The sequence below is a fragment of the Beta vulgaris genome, chromosome 8 (assembly GCF_026745355.1).
Source record: "Beta vulgaris subsp. vulgaris cultivar EL10 chromosome 8, EL10.2, whole genome shotgun sequence".
Taxonomy (NCBI): Eukaryota; Viridiplantae; Streptophyta; class Magnoliopsida; order Caryophyllales; family Amaranthaceae; genus Beta; species Beta vulgaris.
The window spans coordinates 13,262,632-13,280,372 of record NC_079209.1 but is presented as its reverse complement, the minus strand read 5'-3'; the positions used below and the strand labels follow the sequence as shown (position 1 = coordinate 13,280,372).

At 32.9% G+C, this 17,741-nt stretch overlaps 1 protein-coding gene across 5 annotated transcripts; it reads right to left on the bottom strand.

Annotated features, from left to right (window-relative positions):
* Positions 1-916: 916 nt before the first annotated feature.
* Positions 917-16,689, bottom strand: LOC104883019 (receptor-like serine/threonine-protein kinase SD1-8). 5 transcript variants are annotated; one of them, XM_010667458.4, is made up of 7 exons: positions 15,086-16,684; positions 5,174-5,332; positions 4,884-5,089; positions 2,224-2,434; positions 1,885-2,122; positions 1,637-1,787; positions 917-1,486 (listed from the first exon to the last, which is right to left on the bottom strand). In XM_010667458.4, the coding sequence occupies exons 1-7, from the start codon at positions 16,398-16,400 to the stop codon at positions 1,172-1,174; spliced, it is 2,595 nt and encodes an 864-aa protein (XP_010665760.2). In that variant the 5' UTR covers positions 16,401-16,684; the 3' UTR covers positions 917-1,171. The 5 variants fall into 5 exon arrangements, 4 of the variants coding, with proteins under 4 accessions (XP_010665760.2, XP_010665759.2, XP_057247065.1 ...); XM_010667457.4 differs by having other exon boundaries at positions 5,174-5,341; positions 15,086-16,682; XM_057391082.1 differs by lacking the exon at positions 15,086-16,684 and adding an exon at positions 5,439-5,456.
* Between the last annotated feature and the right edge of the window lie 1,052 nt (positions 16,690-17,741).

Sequence of the window (17,741 nt, the reverse complement as noted above, 5' to 3'; positions counted from 1 at the left end):
GAGTTGCTCGCGAGCTTATCGAGTCGATTTGGAGCTAGCCCAACTCGACTCGAACTCGAGTCATGCAAATTCGAGTCAAGCCTTGATCGAGTATTGACCGAGTTGATCACGAGCTGCTCGGCTCAACTCGATTAACACCCCTACTTGCTGCCGCTGAAACAACTTGGTTAGTCAGGCATCTCACTGAACTTGGAGTTACTGATCTCACTCCAGTCAAGCTCAACTGTGACAACCAATCATCCATTCATTTTGGGAATCCAGTTCATGAAACGTACCAAGCATATTGAACTTGACATACATTTATACTAAAGATAAAGTCTTAGAGGGTCTGGTTAAGCTTTCCTATATTCCTATTGATAATCAAGTGGCTGATCTCCTTACTAAGACCTTGCCTTCACCTCAATTGACTAAACTGTTGTCCAATCTCAGGGTGTCTTCTACATCCACCCCTAGCTTGAGGGGTTATTGAAGCTACAACTCAAACTACTCCTCAGCACAAGAATGCCACTGATGTTGCTAATATGGCTCCACCACCTTCTAACTAACTTCCTAAAATCTAGGGAGTTGGCTTATATTGTCTGTTAGAGAGCTAGAAAGTTGTCCAGGTGTAAGAGAGATGTAAGAGGGTCTTCTCCTCTACTCACTCATCATTAGGGAGGTCTATATATACCTCGTTAAATTAGTGTAATTTTGTAAATTAGTTTTTCAATCATCACAGAACAATGACAACATAATTCTCTTCTCTGGTCATTTCTCTCTAAGTTTTACTTGATTGATTCTGAAAATCATTTCAAATCACATTATCGATTTTTCAGAAGGGTGAGTGTTCAGCTTTTGTTCTTCTCTGTAAATTTCGAATATTAGTTTGGAATGATCAAGTTCACACTGCAAGCCAATAATCAAATATTGCAGCAAATAATGATGTGACATGAATGTCAAACATGCAAATATATACCTTAACAATGTACAACTAATTGTAAGAATGGAATTGGTAGACCTCATATCAAAATTGTTTCCCCCATCCTATTCTTCACACCAACCAGAAACCCAACCCTACCCCAAATTAAACACAAAGAGGCAACCAAAAATACAGCAGACAAAAAAATTGTGGTAGCTTATCTTTCTGTGAATATACAATGAACTAATTTTGCTACAACTATTTATGATCTTTTTATCGCGCATTTAGCGTTGTGACTGTGACTTGATTCACAGTGAATGATACATCATCTTGTTTACTTGAAGAAGAATCCGTTTCATTAGGGTTCCACCCCATGCAAAAACCTGGGAGCTTAGGCAGAGGTAAAGATGCAGATTCACTACCCAACATTAGCACTACGGATGCCATCGTTGGCCTATCTTCTGCCCTCTCTTGCACGCATAGGAGACCGACTTGTAGGCACCTTAACACTTCATGTATCGAAAACGACTCTCCCATGACCTTATCTAGCAACTCCGTCCCTTTACCTTCTCTCCATAGCTTCCATGACTGTCATTATAAAGTATTGTTTTCTTATGGTAAGTGATATATATTCAAACAAATCTTGTCTCAGATGAAGTTAGAATAACTTTAGATGACATGTAAATTTATAAGAGTACTCTGGAAGAAAGAAAAAAGAACCATGAGTGCATTACTTACATATCCGAGAAGGTTTAGTTCATGATCTGCATTATAGAATCCTCTGTTCTTTGTCCCACTAATTATCTCCAGCACTAGTACACCGAAGCTAAACACATCCGATTTTATGGAAAAAAGCCCATCCATAGCGTATTCAGGAGCCATGTAACCACTGCATAATGAAAATATATGCTAATTGATATAAGCTTACATAGTGGAGAAAATTATGTAATAATCTCAACACTAGAATCCTTTTTCAGGTTACTTACTATGTTCCAACTACCCTCCTAGTGTTTCCTTCAGTTTGATCTCCACCAAAAATTCTTGCCATGCCAAAGTCCGATATTTTTGGGTTCATATCTCCATCGAGCAATATGTTGCTTGCTTTCATATCTCTATGGACTATTCTGTATCTTGAATCTTGATGAAGATACAAAAGCCCCCTAGCAATCCCACAGATTATGTTGAACCGCGCTTGCCAGTTCAGCACTGTGTTTCTTTCTTTATCTGCAGATCATCAGACCATAAGAGAACTAAGAGATTGAACTGAAAGAAGATGAAGCTGCTGCAAGTAGGTTCTTTTGGTTACTAAGGATAGAGGGACTTACGAAACAAAAATGCATCAAGACTTCTATTTTTGAGGTACTCATATATGAGCATCTTCTCGTCCATCTCCACACAACAACCAAGTAATCGAACAAGGTTTCGATGCTGAAGCTTTGCAATCAATCTAAGCTCGTTCTTAAATTCATCTGCTCCTTGTCCAGATTCCTTAGAAAGTCTCTTGACTGCAACTTCTTGTCCATCTAGCAACACACCCTGAAATTTGCAATGCGGATTAGGAGTACTTAAGCTACCTTTTTCTTTTGTAGGATCATAATCCCCTGAATTTAACTGAATAATAGTAGGAAAACACAGCAAGTGAGCTAAATTTAGGCCGTCTTATTCTTCAACTTCCAATCAGCAATAATCAATTAGTATAAGTTGTAAATACAATTGGTAGATGGTGGACTCGTATCTACCATTCTAATGGTAGACACGAGCCAAAACGCAGTCGAAAAAACATAAAACGCGTGAAACTAATGTACATCAACTGTTCTCCAATGAACATGTGAAACTAATGTACATCAATTATTCTCCAATGAATATCGATCTCGACGATTCTCCTTTGTTAACATTTATATATGTTTCTTAGTTTGTTCATTGCAGATATTTCTTTGTTCATTGTGTTTTCTTTGTCTGTTTATTAGGTTGAGTGGTTGTTCGTCAGATATTTCCTCTTGTTCATCTTTTTTTTCTTGTTGTTCATTGCTCATTTAAATGTTCATTGAGTCTCGTGTGTTGTTCTTTTGTTTTTTTATTTAGTTTGTTCATTGAGAATGTTGTTTTATTTGTTCATTGTTTTGAATAGTGCGCACCATTTAGATGGTTCTACCATCTAATTTACGGTAGTAAAAAGGAGTTCAGCTCAATACAATTGAATTTTATTTAGTAATTGCCTGATATAAAAGCAATAATAAACAATTTTAAATTAGTTCAAGTAAGTAATAGTTGATTGAAAAAATCAAAAGTAGTATTTGTTTGGTTCAAGTTATGAAATGGAAAAAGAATAGTATCAAATGATGAGGAAACTTGTAAGATAATTTATTACTTTTATTGAGTGTTTGCTTTTCTTAATCGGGGAAAAGGAGAAGTTTAAAAATTATGGGAATATATTACCATCAAGTGTCAGCTGCATCTTAGTATTTGTCTGGGTGCTACAAAATATTCTCATTTGGGCCACTCTTGATTTCGGCTCACTTGAATCATTTAATGGGCCCAATATAAGAATATGGGAAAGGATCATGGTTGTATATGAGGAAAAGCCCAAAAAAGGCCCAAGGACCAGTTAAACTAAGCAGTGTAATTCAATTTAAGCAAAGCTTGTTACTCAATGCCAAGTAGCATCCACTAAAACAAAAAGAACCAATAGAGAAGTTCAAGGTATTAATTACTCTTCCTCACATGTCTATAGATCAATTTTCTTAAGTGTTATGATACAATAGAAGACGGTGGTGGATGTTCAAATGGTCCCAAGCTGATGAAGGCAATTTTGATTTCATTAATAGTGGTCTTGTAATTATTAATTGTAATCTTTCTATCAATAATTCAGTGTATGAGCCACCGGATGTTGTACACCAGCAAACATTGATTTATGAAGACAACACTGCTTGCATCACTCAAGTCACTCACACTTTGTTTGGTATTTTTTTTTTGGGTAAAGGAAGGGAAGAAAAAGGAAGATAAAGGAAAAGAAGAGAAAATAAGGTAGTTGTAGTTTCCAATGTTTGGTATAATGGGTGGATTTGAGAGGAATCACATGTTTGGTTATCATTAGTAAAGGAAAGGAAAGGAAGGAAATAAAGAAAACATAGGTAAAAGCTCTCCTCGAATTTTAGGAGGAAAGGAAAGTAAGGATTAAGACTTAAGAGCATTCATCAAGATCGTATAGGATCGTAACGGAATCAAGTAGGATCAGTAAGGATCATAAGATCCTAATTTTTTTACTTATTAAAATTATCCCAAAATCAACTAATGTTTTGATCTCTAAGCCTAAAAAATGATAACCCGACTCAATAAACACAGATTTTTTTTTTATCTAATCTCTCTCACTCTTACAAAAGCTATATTGCCTTTAAAATATCAATATTATGTGAGAAAAACTATTTAGCATAATAGCATTCATTCTTTTGTTCTTTGTCTTCCATAACACTTACTATATATTTTGGTTAATCTAAGCATCGGAAATGTGCTACTCGGAAACACCCCAAGGCCAACTTATGTCTTACGTGTACTATGGGTCTGTTCTTCCCAGCTTATTTTCAGTTCAGTTCAGTTCAATTCAATTCAGTTCCGCTCAATTCAGTTCAGCTCAGCTCAATTCAATTCAGTTCAGTTCAGTTCAGCTCTGGACAATACTTTTACTCTTACATATCACTATTCATTTTAGTTCAGTTCAGTTTAGTTCAATTCAGTTCAGTTCAATTCAATTCAATTCAATTCAGTTTAATTCAATTTAGTTCAGTTCAATTCAGTTCAGTTCAGTTCAATTCAGCTATTTTGTGCCGAAGAGAATATGCCCTATGTACAAGTGATCCATAACGACTATGTCTTATGTACACCTTACATATCGAATCTCGTTACGAAGATTGTTTTACCGCCGAAAGAATTATGATCTCAAATTAAGGTTTAATCAGATTAATGTATGGCTATAAACAATAAAATGTACCTTGTAAACGCGTCCGAAACCACCTTGTCCAAGTTTATTTGCTTCATCAAAGTTGTTGGTGGCAACGGCTAAGGTGTATAGGTCATATATGGGCAAGTCAACATCATCTAAGTTCTTAGTTTCGCCTGAGTAGTCCCTCTTGCTAGACATAAGTTGGCCGCTTAATAGTATCTCTTGGCTCCTTTCAGCTGTACCTGCCCTAGAGGCTAGAAAATATAACAAAGCATAGTATTAGACAAGTTTCATCTCTACTTTTATGTTAGTGATTTCCGGAAGTTATGATAATATACCTCTTGTGTCTGCTGTTCTTCTAATAAGCAGCATATTTTGTGCTCTTTTACGCTTCAATATGATCAAGGTAATTAAACCAACTAGAATCATCGCAGAAGCAATAGATATGCCAACACCCATTGCAATCTTCTTTATTTTATCAGAACGATTTCCAGAGCCTGTAGCTCCTGGTTAATTTGAACACAATTAGATCAACAGTAATGATATGCCAAAACTAAGGAAGTTTAACAAAGATAAACGTAAATGGGAGGCAGAGGCTAGGACCTTCAAACACTACAATTCTTGATGTTAAGGAGTATCTATTCAACTTATCTGACTTCCAGATTGATATGAGCTTATCAACTTATTTGTTGAACTTGTTAATAAAATTTAACTTATCTGAATTTATCATTTGATTTCAAAATAAATTGAATAAAACAATACCTCAGTGAAATAGGAACATCTAGGCTCTGTTTGGTAGGGTGTAAAACATCTTCAGTGTAAAATGATTTTCATGGAAACCAATTTACAATGTAAAACACAGTTCTAAAATTAGTTTTCCGTTGTTTGGTTCCATGTAAAAAAAAATGATGAAATGAAAGGGAAAGTAAGAAGGTAGTGAGAGGAATGTACAAGAGAAATAAGAAAAACAGTTTTCCCTTCATTTTGAAGGGAAAATGGTTTTCCATCATTGTGAGAGTTATTTTACCCCAAGGAAAAATGATTTTACACTCTTTTGTCAATCTTTTGTCAACCAAACAATATAAAACTGAAAATAAAAGAAAACATTTTCCCAGGCTAATGTTTTATGCCCTACCAAACAGACCCCTAATTCCACTTTATAATACAGTAAATTATAAGTGAAACAACATTGAATATAATATAAATTCCCTTATACCTCTTATAGTTTCCTTTCATGGATTATTACAAAACCGATTTATCTATGAAATGAACCATATATTTCTTTTTAAAAGTAAAGCGGATCACAAATCAAAAGGTGTATAACACAACTTGTTTTAAGAATTTATATATGGTTGTCCAAACATCTATCATGCATAGTAGTGTAACTGTTTGGTCACCAATTATTAAGTGGTCCTATATAATAAACTTATAGAGCTACTAAAAGCTCATTGGCTGGTTTAGATCACTGCCTATTTAGATTCCTAGATTTCGAACCTTTGACAAAAGGTTTAAGAATATAAAACACAAGCATGCATTTTAATTCGTAACATGAATGAGATAATGTTGGGTGGGCAAGTAGCCAAACATGTATCTTATAAATGGATAACTACTCTTCCAACTTGGAATCACAATTGTGATGCAAATAAGTTCAAATTTACATCTCGAAAGCAAAAACTCACATAAAACTGCTTTTATCAAAAGAAATGTGTATAAATTAATGAAATTTTACATTAGATGCTTTCTATATTATATGCCTCATTTTAACTTTTACATGGTTCGGTATCTAATATTGAAAAAAATGATGGTAATCAATTTGTTTTCAAAACATACTTTCACATATTAAAAAGAATACACTACAAGAGAAAACGTTCTCTAAAATTGTTCTTGGGCATCATAAAAAAGGAAAATTTAATCATGGGATGGAATATATATATATTTTCCATCTTGTGAAAAGTTTCTCAATCTTGATAAAAAATGATGAAAAGGATCAATAAAACTGACTCTTCATGATACTTAATACCCTAATCTACGAAACAAAAGCCCATAAACATTGATGTACCCAAAATCAATTTGACCATATTTTAATTTGAAGTAAAGTTGTCCTACAAGAACCAAAATTTATATACTTCCTCCGTTATGTTTCAAATGAAACATTTGCTTTTTTACGCAACTCAATGCGTTTCCTTATTTTCTACGTTATACCCTTGTGTTTCTTCAATTTCTACGTTTTACCCCAACTTTTTATAAATTCTACACGGTACCCTCAAGCTTACCTTTTTTAATGCACGATGCCCAAACTGCTGATTATATGTCATTAATTTCATTTATTTTTTTAAATTTATTGAAACTAATTTGACTTATACATAATTTAACCCTTAGAAGGTTATTCACTAATTAGATTCGTTCCACTGGAATATAAAAAATAGACGAAATTAATGATGTATAATCAGCGGTAGGGGCATTGTCCGTTGAAAAAGGTAAGTTTAAGGGTACTGCGTGGAATTTTGAAAAGCTTGGGGTACAACGTAGAAATTGAAAAAATACAAGGGTATAACATAGAAAAACCCATATCTTTAATTATGCACACATAAAAATAGAAAAAAGTTAGATCACTTGACTGTGTTTTTCTTTATATAATGGCAACAAGTTGGAGTCAAAATTGATCAATGAATAGTGTAATTTCACTCAATGTTTCATTTAAAACAGAACGGATGAAGTATATAGATTGTAGATAGACTAAAATGTGACTCTGTCAAACTCAAAATGAAATCAAATACTTCGTCCGAATCTTTTTATTCGCTATAATTTGACTTTCACGCTCGTCAATGCATTACTTTGACTATTAATATCTTAATTATGTATTAGAGAAAGGTATAAAAATTTGATTTTATGAAAATATACATTGAGATGAATCCAACAACATATTATATTATAACATTTGATTTTATCTAATGGTAAATAATGAATGATAGATACCTATGGATGAATAGTGGAATATTTAAAGTAACAGCCAACAGGTAAAAAGAAGAGAGGAGTATCTTTCATCAAATATGATTTGAGCTGAATTTGATGTTGATGATATATTATTAGCCACCTATAGTATTTTCAAAATACCATGCATCTAAAAATTATTCTAAGAGTTGGGACAAACATAATAAAATAAAAAAACTAAGGTGGACAATTTGTCCACGGCTCGCGAGAGCCATGCCAAGTTTATTGGAAAATGACAGTTGAACAACTTGTAGTTAGTGATGTTCCTCCTACATTCCACCTAGCTAGTTGGATAAATAAAGCAGGAATTAGTAATACTCTTAACACTCTTTTGTTTCAAGAGCCTAATTAGTTATCCACCCATGCCTTACTTTTGCTTTTTTTTTTTTTTTTTTTTTGTTCAGAGGTTTGTTTGTTTTGGTACCGTGTTAATGTTAATTTGCCTTTTGATGGAAAAGGACTAAAAAATTATTAAATGGTACTTCCTTTATCTCATGATATAAGTCTTGTTTCTTTATAAGGTATCCTAAAATATAAATTCTATTTTTATTTTAATTCAATCAATAATTATGTCCAAAATGTCCTCATAAAAATAATTTAGTTTCAAATTGTCCTCATATTTTCAGCTCTAAATGCATCATTATTAATGGAAAATTGGAATCTTTTACCCCAATTGAACTTGAACTTCTCTACACATTAAACCGTGGAACATTAAATGTTCAATTTTTATTTTTTATTTAAAAAACCCAATGTAAGTAGTATTTCCCAATAAAAATAAATCTATTTATCCAAATAAAACAAGATTACACTTACCTTAATTTCCGTATAAAAACAAAATTAGGACTTATATTATAGGACGGAGGAAGTAATTATTATAATGGCAAGCCACTTAACTAGCTCAACCTAGCCCCTCAAAAAAAATTTTAATAACTAGCTAAACCAAGCCCAGATTGGCCCTATGTTAATGAGATTTAAGGTTTGTTTGGCAAGCTATAAGGTGGCATAAATGAATATGTGCTAAAATTTTAAGCTAACTTAAATGATTAGACTTGTTTAGAATATAACTGAAATACAATTTCAATCCTTAAAACTAACTGAAATTGAAACGCTACTTAAAGTAGCGTCTAAATTTCAGCTACTGAAATTCTATACTTTACATGTATATATTTTTAGTTTATTTTCAAGCCAACACACATAATTCCGAGAGCCATAAACATTGCTGATGCAAGCTGCAAGGGTATGTAATTGGCGCCACCAACCACACCTTCGAGGCTTTGACAGTCACTTCCAACTAGTGATTAGAGAAGGAGCCAACAGGTTTAAAAGATATTCCAATTTCCAACTAGGGATGAAGATTTTCATGCATTAAAGTGATATTTTTTTACAAGTATTGTACGTATTTTAAAAGTTTGGTTCGTAACCGTATTGCTAGTCAAATATGGAGTAAAAAATGATATATTATTATATTTTATAAGTATTGTATTTATTTTTTTATTACAACGATTTCTACTCATAATATGATAGTATAAATCAAATATTTAAGTTTGATCTTGGGTTGAATTCGGATGTTCAATTACAAAATTTAACACCGATCATATAAAGATTGGTCTATTTGTTATTATGAAAGATAAATCAATTATGATGTCTTTTGTTTATGTGATTGGTCTATTTGTTATTATGAAAGATAAATCAATTATGATGTCTTTTGTTTATATGATTTTGATACATATAGTGGAACTTGTAGTTAAGAATCGGACTTATTAGAATATATTTAAACTTGTAGTTGTGAATCAAATCTATTGAAAAATGATTAGTGGTTGTTTGATATACAATAAATATTTAGACAATCGAAATTTTCATGATTTTTTTTTAAATTGGGTAGTTGTTTGGTTGACTGAAAATAGAAAAAATGGGGACAATGAAAATTTCTAGGAAATTGAAATTCCCATAAAACGTGGGAATTTATTCACCTAGTCCCCCCTTAGTCATTCAAAATTCCCACATCAATTCATGAAAATTAAAAATTTCTTGATATCAACCAAACACAGTAGTCAATTTCATAAGAATTACAAAAGGAAAATAACTTACTACGAAATGGAACTTACTATGGGAATTAAATTCCCATGTATAACAAACGACCACTCAAAATGTATTTAAAATAAGCTAAATAGATCACAACTTTATTAGGGGGTGTTTGGTTGGGGTATTTTTAATGGAATGACATCCATTCCATTGTTTGGTTGGGCATATTTAGGGTAGAATCTCATACCTAAGGGTATCTATCTCCACCCCATCCCCCTAGAATCCCAATCTCCCCTTCCCCCCTAAGTTTCTAACTCCATTCCCCTCAAGTTTCAAACCCTAATTTGTGTGGAAGGGAGAGAGGTTAAACCCTAGACAAGAGAAGCCCACTACGGCTGCTGCCCACTTCGCCGGCGACTCCTCGCCGCCGTCTCACCGCCACTGAGCTATGGTGCACTCCTCTTTCTCTCTTACTCTCTCTCTCTCTCTCTCTCGAGTGAAAAGGGGTACTGAAGGTCACTGAATTTCTTGTTGCACCGTTTACCTCAAGAAGATATAAATTGGGAGATTCATTTCGTGTAGTTCAGGAAGAATGTTAGACAAATTGGGACTTGAAAGTTTTTGGTGCAATTTCAGAGTTGTTGGGATACATACATCTAACTCAAATTTATTAATGTAGATTTTTTTGATAGAAAAAAACACAAAGTAACAGGTTTCTAAATTTATGTTTATTTTTTTTTAATTTCTGTCTTCTTTTTTTAACATAAATTTATGTCTTCTAGAGCTTTTGTGTATTGAATTTGAGCATAATTTAGAAATTTTGGACACTATACTTGGATGTAGAATCCATTTCAAAATTGAACCAAACAGCAGAAATGGACATTGAATCCATTATAGGATTGAACCAAACAGTTTGAAACTGGTATGGGATTTTGGATCCATACCATTCCATTCCAGTTCAGTGAACCAAACAAGTCCTTATAGAATTATGATTTTTTTTGGTGAAATACATACTTATATTACTAAGCATATTGAGTTATTTTGAGACTTAATCATCTATGTCAAGCAGGGGTGAGCAAGGATCGGGTATTTATCTGATGACCGAAATCGCCAGGATATGATATCTTTATCCGACCCGAAGTTCTCAGATATCCGAATATCTGAAAATTTTCGACTCGATATTCAATATCTTGTTCTTGTTATTTCTAATAGAAAAAACTTTACTTTTAATTAGCTTTTTTTCAAGAAGGTTTAAAAGTGGTAGGAAACCTGATAAATTTACCCATTGTTTTAGATATGGATTGGATATCTGATATCCATTATCTGTTCATATTCTGGATATTGGATATCCGAAAACCCAAAAATCGATCAATATCCAAATTGTTATTCGATATCCAAATTTTCAGATTAAACACTGTATCCAAAATATATTTTTCGAATCAAAATATCCAAAAAATCGGATGATCAGATATTCAGATAGTTTTTGTGAGCACTAGAGTTTAAATTATCAAATATGGAGGCCTTCCAAATAGATATTCAAGTTATTCATAGATAACTTCATGCACCTAAACATAATGTTTAGTACTCCCTCTGTCCCATATTATAGTGCCTGATTCTATTTTTTCACGTTTATTAAGGTAAATAGAATCTAAGAGAAATGTAAAGAGTGTTTGTGTATTGAAAATAAATGTTATGGGGAAAAGCTGATTTTAGGAGAGAGAATGACTATAAGTGGTGAAAGAGAATTAAATGCATGACTCATTCAACCTTTGAATTGAATAAACAAAGCAAAAAACTATTTCCAAGAAGCAAATAAATAATGGTGGCACAATTTTTCTAGGAAAATCATGGAAATGTGTGGAATAAAAAATGGAAACAAGAATTATATTTTGGAACACCTTAAAAGGAAAGAAGCACAATAATATAGGACGGAGGGAGTAGTAAGTTATCCATAGACATCAATGAAATCTCGACTTTGACGGTTTGTTAATCAAATATTTTGCACGTTAGACACTTTGAAATAGTGAAAAGATAAGGGAGTTCATCACTCTGGTTTAGGCTATGTTTAGTTCACCTGAACTTATCTGATCTGATCTGAACTTATTTTTTCTGATCTGATCTGATCTGAATTTATTTTTTCTGAACTGATCTGATTACAAGATCTTATCTTTTAGATTTCTCTCAATATATAAGAAAAAATATAGTCATGTGGGGTCTTGTTTGATTCGTCTCAATGAATACTTTATTAATATTCAATTATTATAATTTTTACTAATATGTAATGAAAGATATTTAATAGTAAAAATGAGTTTAAAAACTGACAGATCTGATCTGATCTGATCTGAACTTATTTTTTCTGATCTGATCTGATCTGATCTGATCTGAAATAAGCAAAAATAAGGTGAACTGAACATAACCTTAATAAGATTTTAAGTACTTAAACATAGGTACATGTGCAAAGCAAAAGAGTAAAATTTGACCTAACCACTCCGAAAGTCCTAATGAGTAATGACTAATGAGGTCAGAAAGATCGGCTTGTTGGTGTTAATACGCATCACACATGACACAACTCCATTGAAATTTGACAATTTGTGACCATAGTCTATATAAGGGACCCCAAACAACGTATTAGTCTAACAAAAGTATAATTATGAACCGGTAGCTTTTTGATTTTCTAGGGTACTGTACTACTGTTCATCAACTCTAGAATCAATAATGTCTATTTTCATCCACTTATTAAGCCACCTTTTCATGTACTTTTCTCTTTGTTACTGTTTTCTATATTAAACTTACTTTTACTAAGTGGGGGTTTTGGTCGGCTTTTGTTGGATCATGGTTTCAAACTTTATACACTATGCAATCGAAAAATTCGAAATTATTAGGATTTCGTCCAATGAAGTCCCTCTTTTCATCCTACTCATGTAAACTAAAATCATAGTATTTCCCAAATTAGGTGGCTTCAATTCAAAATTTTCGATTCCCAATTACTAGTATCAAGTTCATACCTGTGCACATCATATGCCTAATAGACCATCCTCAAAATTCAATGCAATTCACAATTTCTTCGAACCTATAATTTAATAGAGGAAAACAATTTTATCCTATATTTTAAAATTCTTTGTTAATTTTTTTGTGAAAGACATACCAAACTTTGACATTTTTCCCTATTAATTTAAAGACAAAAAAATCGCAAGATCTGATATAAGATAAAGTTAAATTGTTTATCAAAATATTGGATCAATTTTTTATTTTAAAGGTTACTCATTTTTTTATAGAGAGATAATATATACAGTTTTATATATAGTAAATTATTTGCCTCATCTATTTTTTTATTATACTATGTGCATCCAATACTCAAATGTAACTTGAATGTATACACTATACAGCACTTGATGTAGAAAAATATGACATGCTATATGTTCACCAAATAAAGAATAAAATGTTTTGGGTGTTATGTGCTAGCGTACCCTAATTTCAAGGTCAATGCTACATGATAATGATTAGATCATGTGATCTTTAATATCATAAAAATATCTTTACAAAATAAGAAACACAATTAAATCTACCACCAGGCTAACTAGAGGATCTCATTATCTCATGTGATCTTTTCTACTATTGAAATGGTTTGTTACTAAGAGAGGATGATTGCTTGAATGTTAGTCCTTTTCATCCAAAACAATCCAAGTTGTACCTTGTTATACACCTTTATGGATATTACATAATTTTATAAGAGAATAAATTATATTAGTTTGGAAATATCATTTTTTATCATGTAATTTGATAAGTTGGTATCATTTTTGTTAGAAATTAACATTTCGAACATATTATATGATCACATTAACACCTAATTGATTTTTTATTAGTGGTTCTTTGTTAGCTAAAAATCTCATATATACATAATGAGTTAATGGCAGACTTCAATACAGATGACATACAATACACAAATAATAACATGAAACTAATGTGATTTTGTCATTTATTTCATGCTATTTTAGTTTTTAATACAAAAGAATCCGTAGTTTTGAGTATTCACCACAAGTAATAGTGTAACTATTACGCCCAAGAATTTTCTAAAACTAATCAATAGTGGCTCGTCCACTCTAATTTTGACAAGGTTTCTGTAGAATTTTTCAGCCTTATTTCTGGGTAATATTTCACGCATAGAATATAAATTACTGGGTCTAAATATATGAGGCTATTTTGCCATTCGAACTTCTCGTCTTCACCTAATTTTTCATGTCTCTCAAGCACAAGATACACTTTTTTTTCTATAGCCAGACCCCCCTTATCATCTCAACGTTTTAGACTTTTGATTAGCTAATTACTCAATTTCTTACATTTTACTCTTTCCCTTTTAGATTTTCTCACGTTTTATTAACATTTTTTTTTTTTGATACGTTTTATTAACACATTTGTTATATATACTTCGTATACCGTTTTCCTCTCCTTGATGTAAATTGACTCATTATCTTCCATCAAATCTACTATGCTGCGTTTCCTCAAAAAACAATATACCTAGTATTTCCCATCACATCTACATTATTATCATTTATTATTCTCAATCTAAAATCTTTTATTGTCACTAATTATTCGCTCTATATCCACAAGACGACAACAAGAATGTAATCCTTACTACCAAAGTCTCTTGAAACGAAGCGGAGGTTTCATTGACTCTGACCCATGGCTTTCAAAGTAACCCATGATCACCTCTTTTAATGGACTAGATGAAATGAAGTAATACAAGAAGTATCTAATTGCTAAAATTGTCAATGAAACCTAGCATTGGTCTTAAAATCAAATTTTATTTAGCATGAAACTAATAAAACTTGACCAACAAAACTACCTAAATCACATATAGAGGTGGTTTTTGGCCCATGCAATCACGCTCATGGAATAGGGCCTCCAAAATATAAGGGCCCGAAAATATATCAATTTTTAATTGTTTGAAAATTAGACAAAAGAAACATTTGGATCACTAGTATAAATGCAAGGGAAGGAACAATGAGAACATGAAATTAATCAAAGTTTTGTTGTTTAAGTTTTTGAATATAGTCGTTACTAACCAGCTGTAAATACGAATCTTATCTTCCATCTTTTTTGAACTACAAATGAAAGACTTTATTAAGGAAATTATATAGGGCCCCATTATTTTTTCCCATATCCACCCCGCCCCTTATTATTCACATAAAATTTCACACAAGCAAACTACACAAATTAGAGAGATGATATGCACATACCTAAATCCGAAGCGGCCAACCGAATGTACAAATCTTGTCCACCTTGAACATAATCTCTCATATCCGTTAAATTATCAGTCCAAATAACACACCCATTTCCAACCCCTCGAATCACTTCCGAATTAGCAAAAGCAGTGCAACTACAATTCCTCTTACACATATCTCTACATTGATCAAGATTCAACCCATCATTCACAAAAGCAGTCCTACTTTCAGGCAACTTCATATTCACCAACTTCAAGAAACCATCATTCCCACAATCTAGCTCGGTCTTCCTAGCGCACCCACTTGACCCATCTCGCAAATCCCAAGCTTGTTGGTCCTTGGGTTCGAACCCTTGTGGACATTGACAATCAAAGAACCCACTAGTGTTGCACACCCCGTAGGACCCACATACCCTATATGAGTCACAATCATCAACTCTAGCGTACCAATAACGAACCCATTGGTTAGTTGTTGGGACCCAAGTCCATCTTTTTAGGAACCCATCAAAACTTACCGTTAACCTTGATTTTACCTCCCCACCCGGGGGTAACTCAAATGTGTAGTAAACTTCATCTTCACCGCGGTAAAAAGTAAAGTTAAACCCGTTATTAGTGGTTGCCATTTCGGGTACCCCACTAAACCGTTGTCCGACCCATGGCCCGCTTCGATAAATTATTTGCTCCCCATTTCTCATGTAAATCTCCGGGTCACCATGGTAATCAATGTTAAATGTATAATTACCCGAACCCGGATCGTCCGGATCCTTCCACGACGTTAAAAACCGATCCAAACCCGTTTTGAGATTCCACCCGAGTTTTTGACCCGGAATGAGAGTATCAGTTGGATGGTCAAAGCTTTGCCAAATGTAATTATCTGGGTTATGATCCTCTGCTTCTCTGATCACCAAATTCCCTGAATCAAGCAACTGTAGAACTGGATTCTGAGCCGTTGATTTGTCTGAATGCCATACGACGTGGGACCCATCATTGAGAATGACGAGATTTGATTGGTTGCCAATCATTAGGGTGCAGGAATTACTCCATGAGGGCGCATCTCTGTTAGCAACCCAAACAATGATGCCTTCTGAAGGTATATCTTTGTACCAAATTCCAACATAATATTTTCTGGGATTTCCTTTTGAGAAAAAACCCAGTTCAAATTTATTAGCAGAAGAAATTAATGTTTGGTTAATGGAGAGAGATTGTGATGAGATTAGAGTGTCTGGTGATGCTGCAAAAACAGGGGGAAAACAGAGGAGAGAGATTGGGAAGATGATGAACGTGGTAATAATAATAATAAGGTTAGATGAGGAGAAAATGGTGAATCTCATTTTTGTTTTAGGGTTTTATTTTGTGGGGGGTTAGTTTAATGGTTTTGGGAAGTGGTTCATTGTTTGAAGAGAAGTTGGATTTTGTCTGCTTTTTTGAAAGAGGGAAGAGGAAAAGAACATACCAGAGTGGCCAACGACCTGACTGTCATATGCTCTGTTTTCTTTTTCCTGCTTTTTTAATTAGTCTCCCTTTTGTTCTTCTCTGTTTATACTTTTTCGATTTTGATATCAGAGAAATAAATTTTTCTCTTGAAAGTTGTTCGAGAAAAGTATTTCACTTAGAGGAAGTATACTCTACTCATATTCTTATGATTTGTGTCATTCGTAATTGTATCTCTTGCTCTATGTAACTATAATAGATTCTTTGAGACACATAACTTTTTGTTCTAAATGGGTTTTTATATAAAAGTGACTTATGTAACTTTTAATTATATAGATTTGACTCATTGAAGGCAAAAATTTACTCTATGGTGTTACCCATTTTGAGTTAAAAAGTGACCATTTTTGTTAAAAGTGAATTTGGTTTAACAATAATTTATTGTGCACTTGATGTTTTATAAGAGTGATAACGAATTTGTAGTTACTTTTGTCAGTTTTATATGCACTGTAGGAGAAAAAAAGGGAAAAATCTTGTAAATCATATTTTACTTAACAAGGAGATAGAGCAATCTTTCAAAGACTTGAATCTCACATGATTAATCTCTCTTAACTTAACGGACAAGGTCGGTTGGGTGGGAGGGAAGGTAAGAAGATGGTTACGTTCAATCATGAGGATTTGTTTTTAGATGCTTGAGTTAGGGCATGTTTTTTTCGGCATTAAATAATTGAATTGAACTTAAATGAAATGAACTAAACTAAACTGAACTGAAGTGATTACAATTGAACTGAATTAAACTAAACTGAGCTGATTGCAACTGAACTGAATTAAATTATACCTAATAGTAATGATAATAAATAGATTTGGAACTGAACTGAACTAATTACAACTGAACCGAGCTGAATTAAACTGAATTAAAGTGTTGAACTGAATTGAACTAAAGAAAATAAGTTGTAAGAACAAGCTCTTAATAAGATACAAACCTCACATTTTACAATATTTTCTTATGTCAACTAAGTAATCACTTAGGGCTTGTTCTATTCGACATAAAACGACTTAATTGAACTGAACTGGTTGCATTTGAACTGAACTGAACTTATTGCAACATAATGGAACTAAACTGAACTGAATTGAACTGAAATGAATTAAATTATAACTAATAGAAATGATGGTTGGAGCTGAATTGAACTAAACTGATTACAATTGAACTCAACTTATTGCAACTAAACTAAACTGAACTAAAC